We start from the raw sequence: 10,403 nt of genomic DNA, 5'->3' as shown, positions 1-10,403 counted from the left end.
CATTTGTATCGGAGTCCACAGGCTACAAAGTCAGCAGCTCAAGCCAGTAGCCAAAAATGTAACACCTTTTTATGTTTTTTAGTTTGTAGCCAATATTGCAGTTACAGTTGCAGTAATCAAATAAATAATCTTGTAGTGGATGCATTACAACATAATACCGAAATGTAGCAAAAACAAGTATTAATGTTCAACTAAGTGCAGTAATCTTTAATAAGAAGTTGGCAAGGCATTTTTGTAGAATATTTTAAAAGCTTTCTCTTGTATCTCCTTTGTCTTTATTCCATACACAATAGGATTTATCACTGGTGGGATAAGCAGATAGAAGTTAGCCAGGAGGATGTGAACATACGGAGATACATGGTGACCCACCCTGTGAGTCAAAAAGGAGAATAGCCCAAGTGTATAAAACAGTAGAATAATGCAGATGTGGGCAGTACAGGTGTTGATTGCCTTGATGCGTGCTGCCTTTGATGGAAGGTTGTAAACTGTCCTCAGTATCAAAACGTAGGAAAAAGTGATGAATATAACATCAAACACAATCACCAATAGAACCACAGTTAAACCATAAGTGCTGTTTATTGTAGTATCCACACAGGCAAGCTTCACCACTGCCATGTGATCACAGTATGAATGATGGATGATGTTGGTCATGCAGTATGGAAGCCTGCTCGCCATAGCAGGGCAGGGGATGACTATGAGAACACCCCTGATAACATTTGCAATGTAGATTTTCAATATGATTGGATTAGTTAAGATTGTTGCATACCTCAGTGGGTTACATATGGCAACATATCGGTCAAAAGCCATGGCCAAGAGCACCCCTGATTCTAATGATGTAAACGTGTGAATCACAAACATCTGAAATAGACAAGCTTCAAAATATATAATCATTGAACCGAACCAGAAGATGCTCAACAATTTTGGCATGATGCAACTGGATAAGACGGCATCAGTGAAGGCTAGCATACAAAGGAAATAATACATTGGTGAATGAAGCCCTCTGTCTATCCCTATGAGGAGAAGCATAGCTCCATTTCCTAGCAGTGCTATCACATACATCACCAAGAAAGGCACTGAGATCCAAAGGTAGTCATTCTCTAGGCCTGGAATCCCAAGGAGAACAAAGGTGGATGGGTGGGTGTGGGAATCATTTGAGGCAAACAAGAAGGGCCATGGCATGGATGACTTCATAGACAAAGATCTGTAAAAAGAGAAAATGCTAAATGTTCAACAACTTCTGAATCATGCCAAAGTTTTAGAAAAACAGATTATATATAGGCCATTGAAGTCAATGTGATACTGAAAGATTGTTATTGTTACATATTTGTACATTAATTATTTATATTTAGTAATGAGATCTTTGCAAAAATGTAATTTCTATAAGAATCTGCTAGGAGAATAATATTAATTTATATATTATCAGCTAAATAGATGAATACAGTCTTTGGGGAACATGGGTTGGGTTTGTAGTCCTTGAAAAATATATGTATATACTAACACATTGTAACCATAAAGCTCAGATAAAAAAGTTTTGTCCTTCAAATATTACCCACGTGCATAACACAACTATGATTATATTTCTTTTAATCGTTGTATGTACACACTGAAATTATTTATGGTTTGGAACCAGCTGCAGTAACCTCTAATTAGTCAACAAGTCATAATTCTATAGTATTTTGGAAGGAATGCTTCTTTAGCCTGCTGATCCAGTCTTTATTCAAATTCAAATTCAAATTGACTTTATTTCGGATATATTGCAATCCACAAAAGTACACACAATAGACAATTCATAATAAAACATCACAGTAATCACAAAGTCAATCTTAAATTACATACAACTCAAATGTATCTTAAAAAAGGAGTGCATAGACAAAGTCAGAATAAAAAAGTGCAAGTAGGGTCCATATACAGAATATACAGAATAAAGTGCAATAGTGCCATGAGCTACAGTTAATGCACATTTACTCATCCAAACAATTTCTTAGTCTCATAGTCATTTTTAAGAATTCTAACACCTGGAAGACACTGTCAGAATACAGCAGCTGTAAGTACATAAGGGCGGGTCTGATTTGGTTAAAATTTAATTTCTTTAAAAGAGTAACCAGATACCGCTTTCGGGGATATTCATAAAATGTACATAAAAATATAAAATGCAGCATGTCCTGTGGAGACTTCCCGTCGCAGCCACAGGGAGCTGCTGATTTCTTAAAAATGTCCGACTTGGGTCTAATTAAAAGCTGATGAAAGATGTTAAACCTGAAGCGGGTCAGCAAAAATTTCTCATGGGTGGTGAAGGAGCATGTTAGATACAATTCCATTGAATCACAAGTTCTCAACATGATATACATTCTAACATTAGGTTTCAAGAGCTCAACTTCATCTCTTAGAGCATTACGATTCAGGAAAAAAGCTCTCTTAATTGCAGCAACATCACCCTTAACTATATCCCTCGGGTTATCAAACAGGTTCAGGCGGCCAAGCTTCAAAAATTGGGACTTCAGATATTTAAGCCAGGGTACACACATTGAGTGGTCAAGCGATAAAAGATCCTCCACTATCAAGTGGGTTAGAGGGATTGCATCACTTAACCATAATTTTACCCAGCACAGCAGTGGTTTCAGTCCAACAATGTCCGATAAATGCAAACAGCCAAGTTCTTCATGAGCAGCTAAATTCGGTGTGCTCCCAGGGACACACAACAGACGCTTTAAAAATGTATTTTCAACTATTTGAAGTTGATCACCGTTTGTGTAGCCCCATATCTCGCTTCCGTATGCTGCGGTGGCTATGGATTTAGCGTTATATAGTTTCATCATAGCCACATTTGGCTTTTTCCCCAATTTAGAGGCAAAATTGAAGATAGAAGCATTTACCCTGGACATTTCCCCCTTCTTCTTGGCCAAATGTGGGGCCCAACACAGCTTCGTATCAAATAGAACACCCAGGTAAGAAAACGTCTGGGTGATGGGTATCGAAACATCATTCAGTTTAAAATTGAACTTCTTTTTAGGTTGACGGCCAACATGCATTATAAAGGATTTTGAGTTGTTGACCGTAAGGTCCCTATCAGACATAAATTTATTAAATCCATTCAAAAGTGCCTGAAGACCTAATTCTGTTCGTGAAATTAAGACCGCATCATCGGCATATAAAAGCAGAGGAATACCCCTCGCACCCGCTCAAGGACAATCAGATTTTATCTCTTGTAATTCAGCCTCCAGGTCATTTATATAAAAATTAAAAAGATAAGGGGCCATAATGCACCCCTGACGTACACCTTTATTAATTGGAAAACAACCCGTGGTTTCCCCAGTCGAAGAATACCTCACGTTGGCTCTTGTGTCATTGTGCAGATCCGCAAGGAACTCCACAATACCCCCATCTATTCCCTTGTCCTTCATGGTCCTCCACAGCCTCCCCCTGTTGACACAGTCAAAGGCTGAGGACAGATCCATGAAGGCAAGGTGAATTGCTCCCTTCTGTACGACAGTATATTTATTCAGAATAAGGAACAGGTTGAGACACTGAGTTATGGTTGAGCGCCCCTCACAAAAGCCATATTGAGAAATCGACAAGATGTGGTTTTCATTCGACCAACTTATTAGGCGTTGAAGTATAACTCTCCCCATAATCTTAACCATTGAATCAATTAGGGATATGGGTCGATAGCAAAGTGCACTTCCCCTATCTCCCTTCTTGAATACAGGTACTATAGTTGATAGTCCCCAAGATTCTGGACAACCCACTGTGGCCGCCGCATTAAATACGGCGACCAGAATGGGAGCCCAAATAGCTGGATCAGACTTGTAAAGATCCGGGGGTATTCCGTCAGGCCCTGGCGCTTTATTAGCAGTGAGGCCCATTATGGCTGCCAAGACCTCACTTTTGTCAAAAATAATAGGGCTAACCCTGTCATAGGGGGCAACAACCATAGATCCAGAATTTTCAGAATAATATAAACTTTTAAAATGGCCTTCCCATTCCTCTTTGGTTATACAGCAGACAATTCCGTCTCCAGGGTCCTCGGACAAGAAAGGTTTCTTAACCAAAGCCCAGAATTTGGTGCTGCTATTCAGGGTAGAGGGGTCAAGCAATTCCTCCCAAGCCTCTTTCTTCAGTAGCTCCTTACGGGAGATAGTAATAGCCTTATATTCCTTTCTACAGAGTTTTACAACCTCCCGATCCCTCGGGGAAGCTGACAAAGCAAGCCTCAATTTGCGAGCAGCTACAGTGCAATCATGGCTAAACCATCTCGGTCCTACTTTAGCCTGGGTTTTATTAGGAACAGATAGGAACGCTGACACCTTCTCCGCGATATTTTGATAAGCCTCTAGAACCAATTTAGGTTCACCTCCCCTGTTAATACAAACGTCAATGTCCTCTGCACACCCTTCAGAGATGTTTTTATAGAGTGTATCCGCGGAGTCAATTGACCATTTTAACCGCCTCCTCCCATCTGTTGTGCCCAATCTTCCTTGAACAGTACTCTTAAGACATTTTTTCCCCATGGACAGTTCAAACAGATTGTGACAGGATTATGGTCACTAAATTCACTAGGGAGGATACAGAAAGAATCTAAAAAAGTTTGCATAGTCCTCGAGACAAGTATATGGTCAATGAAGGTACCCCTTCCATGTCCCTTGAAGGTAGGGATGTCAAAACGGTATGAAGGGTCCTTTAAAGACATAGCCAAAGAGAGGTCAAGGTCATTCAGTAAGTCATTACACATTTCCCCCTCAATGGTGTGCTCCATATGCAGACAGTCCGCACGAGCACAGGTCATTTCTGATAAACACTTGTGCAATGGATCTACACATGGATGCAGATTAAAATCCCCCAAAATCATGAGGTTATGGCCCACTTTTTCCATAAAATTAGAGACAAAGGAATTAAGAACATGGATATGATTCAAACCTGCACTATCAAAAGCAGCATTGTAAAAATTCACCAGTCCCACAAGAACATTACCTCCAGATAGAATTAGTCCCATAACCCCTGTGTGCTGAGCTTCTAATCTCCGTACTTCGCATGGTATCAATATGGAAACAAAGACTACAAGACCCCCCTTGGGCCTTCCCCGCAATGAAGGCAAGGCCGGCACAAAGAAGGCCTTATACCCTTCTAAAAACAGATTACAGCCCAGCTCCCAGGTCTCTTGCAGACAAATGATAGAAAACTGCTTGATGTAGGTAACCCAGTTTACATCAGACATTTTGGCCGCAAGACCAGCAATATTCCAGGAGACAACAAGGTTTCCTGAGGTTTTACCCACCGGGTTAAAAGAATCCAGTCTTTAATTTTAACCGATGAACAGTGAACACATAGAAATTAAGTGGCTTGTTTACTGGTTCACAAAAAATGTTGCCATTCAGAGCTCCTTCATTCATCAATGTTTCTTAGAACCAGAGTACCTAATTCACCATTTATAACATGGCCATGTTGCATGACCCGTGTCCAAGGTGTTTTGGCCCTGGGGACTCCATCCCTGGGGCTCAAAATATTTTTTAGGGGAGGGGGGTCCCCTCACTGAGCCATGTGGTGGCTTACTTGCTGTGTCCCGGGACACAGTAGTTTCCCTGCCCGCACCAGTGCGGGCAGGGAAACATGTGTTTGCTTCCATCTAGCAGGAACTTCTTCAAATCTCCCACTAAACGGGAGGAACCACAAAGTCTGTCCTCAGCGGGTGGGAGCTTTTAAAAATGCTGGTGGAAAGCTGGGAGCAGACATGAGATTTGATTCCCTGTCCTCACTGATGCAGGCAGGCATATTGCTAGTACCTGGAGGGAGCAACATAAATCACTGCTCCCTTCAGGCTGGAGTAATGACAGCTCCTGCACCAGGTGGAGATCTAGCAAGGGACGTGGGTCCTGTGGCTCTCCTCACGGCCCCCAAGATGTGCTTGGTGGGTTCCCCCGGGTGGGCACCAGGGCACATACCAATTTAAAGTGGTGATTCTGTGAGATGGGGCCCCCAGAGCCAAAATAGACTTGAGGAGGGGAGCTGCGTGGCCCCTCCATCTCATTTAAAAAAATACACACCCTGTGGGGATGGGGCCCCTGGGGCCTGAAAAGGCTTGAGGACGGGTGCCAGGCAGCCCCTCCCCTTAAAGAAACCACAGAGCCTCTGGTATGGGGTCCCCAGGAAATAATGATGCTCAGGAAGGGGAGCTACATACCCCCTCCCTTTATTATTATTAGGCTCTGGTGGATGGGGTCACCAGAGCCTGAATAAAATTGGGGATGAAGCCACGTTGCCCTCTCAGCACTTACATAAGGCATGGTCCCAGGTGATAGAGTCCCTAGGTCTATAAAGGTTTGAGGAAGAATGCTGCACAACCCCCACTCCTTTAAAACAACACAAGGTCCCAAGGCATGGGGTCCTGGGGCCTAATAAGCTTCGAGGAGGAGGCCACATGCCCCCTCACCATTTATAAAAGTCATGCGTAATGGGGACCCCAGGCCTATAAAGGTTCAGGGAGGGACGCTGCACATCACCCTCCCATTTTATTAGAATTTTGACCCTTAACGAAGGGATCCCATGGACTTATTAGACCCAGCCATGTGGAGCATATTTTCTGAGCTTGCCCCGGGGGATAAGGATCCAGGGCCCATAAATGGCCAAGGGAGGGGGGCACATGCCCCCCTTCTTTACAGTAATCAGCCCAATTTTCATAAATTTCAGCTCTGGGAGTGGACTCCGTGGGGGCCTTTTGAGGGGGGGGGCACATAGCTCTGGGGTGGGCACCCCAGGGCTCATAAATATCTATTGCAGCCCAGTTGACATTTATTCCTTAATCTGCTTAGAGTCTGACTGGATTGTACGGGATCAGGACAATAAACTAAGGGCCTGATTTAGATGATGGCAGGCATAGCATTATCCCACTGCCATGGCAGTCTCAAGTACACCATCAAGTCGATAGAGTCCCGTCCATTGTATTTAGATGTGTTCTGTATGAACTGCATTCCGTCGCAGCAGCGAACTCCTCAGCTGGCTGCCAGTACTCCATTGCTATCATGCCTGGGGGTTGCGCCGTCAATTTAGATGTCCCCATTGTGCTGGCAGTGGTTTGGTGATGGAGTAAATCCTTGGGGGAGTGGAGACTGATAAGTACTACCTGTAATGTGTCAATACACTTATACATTGTGTGTGCATCTAATACAGTTGTAGGTGATGTTACATATTGCATGCCACACAAACAACATACACACACTACTGAATGCACACCCACAGCCATCACAAGCACAACACCCAAAACCACCACCTATAAATAAATATCTTTTTATATGTCAATAAAGTTGTGTATACTTTACCACGGTAGGTTACAAGATAGACACTTAATCATGACACATAAAATGCATGTAGGAGCAATGCAAAAATATACAAGGATTCAGCAAATGTTAACACATGATTCATTGTAAGACAGATATTGAAAAACATACCTATTATCCCGGCAAAAATTGAGTGGTTTGGCATCGTGGCCAAATTGTCTCCGCTAAGCAGGGACCTTGACAATGGGGTTTAAGATGAAAATGGAATTTGGAAGCAGGAAAATAGATATGTTTGTAGCTCATTTCCTTTGATTTGGCCAACTCAAACGAGGAGCGCTTCCTTCCACAGGTCACTTGGCTGAAAGGAATGTCCTGACTACTGCTTCCAGCCACTTCTGCCTCTGACACCATTGAGTCAGGGAAGAAATGCTGGCCGAGTCAGCGTGACTCTGGTGATCTTTTGTCTAAGGACCCACCAACATCTGAATTGGGTAGGTGGACTGCCAAGTAGGTTGGCGGTCAAAACGCTAACAAAGCCACGGAGGGACTATTACTACCGAGATCAAAATCCCTAATCCCAGAGTCTCGCAAAGGCTGGCAGCAAAGGTTTTCTCATGTTGCTGGCAGTTAATCATAGTAATCACTCCATGGGAGTCTAACTCCCGCAGGAGCGAGCTGTCCCAAGGGACATAAAAATCCTTGGGCCAATCAGAATGCTTCATTTTTCAACAGTGCTCCCGCGAGCGTCTCTCAAGACATTTGTGGACCCAAATGCCTAAATATTCAATTTTGATTTACCCTAAATTTCTCAATACTATTAAATGGATTTACACCGATTCATAGAAAGCACAATCTGTAGCTCAAGCTCTAGTTTCATGCCAAATTTGATATAATTCCATTCAGCAGTTTTTGCTGTAGCCTGCCTTAAAATGGGAAATGAATGGTGATTTTATATTTTATGGACCCCTTTCTTTTTTGGCCCCTGCTTGACAGATCATTCTGAATCTTTCAAGAAGCATCTCAGATAGATGAACTTTAGTATTGGAACATTTTGTGAAGATTTGACAAACCAGGCCAAAGATATCAGCAAACCAAAAAAAGCACTTTCAATGGATAAGCCAACCTAATTATAACTATCCAGTGACTGGCAGTCTTTAGTAGGTAGCTACAGTTAGGGCCTAGTTTCCATTGGAAAAGCGCTTTTTGACTTCTCTATATTTTTGGCACGTTCGATGGTTCTTCGCCCAATTTTCCAAAACAATTTGCCACTCACTTCAGCTGCTGTCTTGAAAGTTTTGGGGTGATCTGTGAAGCGGGTCGAGAAAAAGGGGACCCCAAATAACGTTTTGCCCATGTTAATTCCCATAGGGTTGTTGAAGAAGACTACAGTCCGAACCACTTTACAGAACTGCACCAAATTTGATCAAAAGCTAGATCTCGGTCCAGAGTAGTGCCTTTAGGTAGTGTGGTGTAAATCTGTTCAGTTGTTTTCGGGATATTAATTGAAACCAAAATTTGTATATCAAGGGGTGGAGATCCTCCATGGAAAAGACAGTCCCTCCGCTGAAATTTAATTGGCTGCCAACACTTCAACCAGGAAGTATTGCCAGCCATTTTGGGATTCAGCTTCAGCTGAGTCCGACAAAACAACATCAAAGATTAAGAAAAGGGGGCAAGTGGTTTTGGGGTCCACAAGGACCCCGCTGGGGATTAACAGCATTTTCTTTTCCAATGTTGCCACAGAATTGCAGGTGGATTCACAAATGTATGGCAACATTGGAAATAAACAAGCTTGGTGACCTGCACATTAGAGGGGACAAAAATCTGTGATTTCCCTAGAGCATAACATATGTTTTTCAAATGGCAAGTATCACATATAAGAATTGGCAATATCTAAATAAGCATGACCGAAAAAAAAACTAACTAAAAGGTTAAAGAAAATGTCACACTCATTACAATTTAGTGCACCCTATGATTGGAAAATGATTGGGCAGGTTAGCAACTCATAGGCACAGCACATATGAACAATGCACACAAAATGCACAAGCAATGGACCCTTCGTTCTGTCACTGTCATCAGTGTCTAGATGGATATATCAGTGGCACCACCTGCAAAATCGACATTTGAATTCGAGGTCTGAGTGAGCTTGTGGTGTGCTGTTCAAAGCCCAGTGTGCATGCACCAGGTACTCTTTTCAACATTTTCCCACTGCATCTATCTTTGTCAACATTTGCTGATGTATTACCAGTCCAACTCCAAGTGCCTCCCTTCCCTCAGTGAGCACAATATGAGGTATATGCATAGTCTATTGCTAGGCTCCCAAATGCACTAATGGGATTTACAATATGTAATATGTAATTTTGAATTAGGCACACCAACACAGCCTCATTATTAAATAATTGTAGTTTATTATTTACCACAAATCAACTCATAGATATTGGAGCACTTCACATAAGCACCAGTTGCAATATAAATGTAGATATACATTTTTTAGGCACAGAGAGATAGCGTGCGGAAAACCACCCCGACCGCATGGAGGCGTAAACCAACCGCCCGCCTGCACCGCGGAAACACCGACAGGCACATTAGGATCAACCGCCACAAAAGACCGACTGCGGTGGTAGCGGGCCAAGCAAAACCGTCCGACGCGGTCGGTGATGGCTAAAAACTGACCGCGGCGGTCTGAAAAGCAGCGGAAAAGCAACAAGCCGCCGCAAGGACAGTGGACACACCGCATGGGAAATTAGGATAACCCCGAGGGTGTCGTGGCCGGAACCGCTGTTACTGACCGCCGCGGTCGCACACAGGAGTGAATGGGAAAAATAGCGGAAGAGCTGCAGCATAGACACCGCAGTGGACGGGACATGAAAAACATGGCGGATAAATGCCAAAACACCGCAGTGATGTTAAACATTGCACAAATAAAATCAGCCCCCAAATACATAACACACATACAAATAAAACAAATAAATAAAAAAATTAAAAAAACAGGACAACTCCCACAACACACCTGACACCCAAAATCCACTTGGACACACCCACACAGCTGAGTATAAAGCCACCCCATTCACTAACCACAATCCTTTGCAACACTCCAGAATAGAAGGCCATACCCCATATCTAACAGGAGAGGCA

General features: G+C 42.9%; 1 protein-coding gene across 1 annotated transcript in view; it reads right to left on the bottom strand.

Moving 5' to 3' along the window:
- Positions 1-207: 207 nt before the first annotated feature.
- LOC144774006 (olfactory receptor 52K2-like) overlaps positions 208-10,403 on the bottom strand; it is a 35,459-nt gene continuing 25,263 nt past the window's right edge. Inside the window, exon 2 of the mRNA XM_078659049.1 lies at positions 208-1,201. Coding sequence (XP_078515175.1) covers positions 208-1,201 — 994 coding nt within the window. The remainder of the gene's footprint in view (positions 1,202-10,403) is intronic.

Source organism: Lissotriton helveticus, chromosome 8 (genome assembly GCF_964261635.1).
Source record: "Lissotriton helveticus chromosome 8, aLisHel1.1, whole genome shotgun sequence".
Taxonomy (NCBI): Eukaryota; Metazoa; Chordata; class Amphibia; order Caudata; family Salamandridae; genus Lissotriton; species Lissotriton helveticus.
The sequence above is the reverse complement of the archived record's forward strand: the minus strand, read 5'-3'. Positions and strand labels throughout refer to the sequence as shown.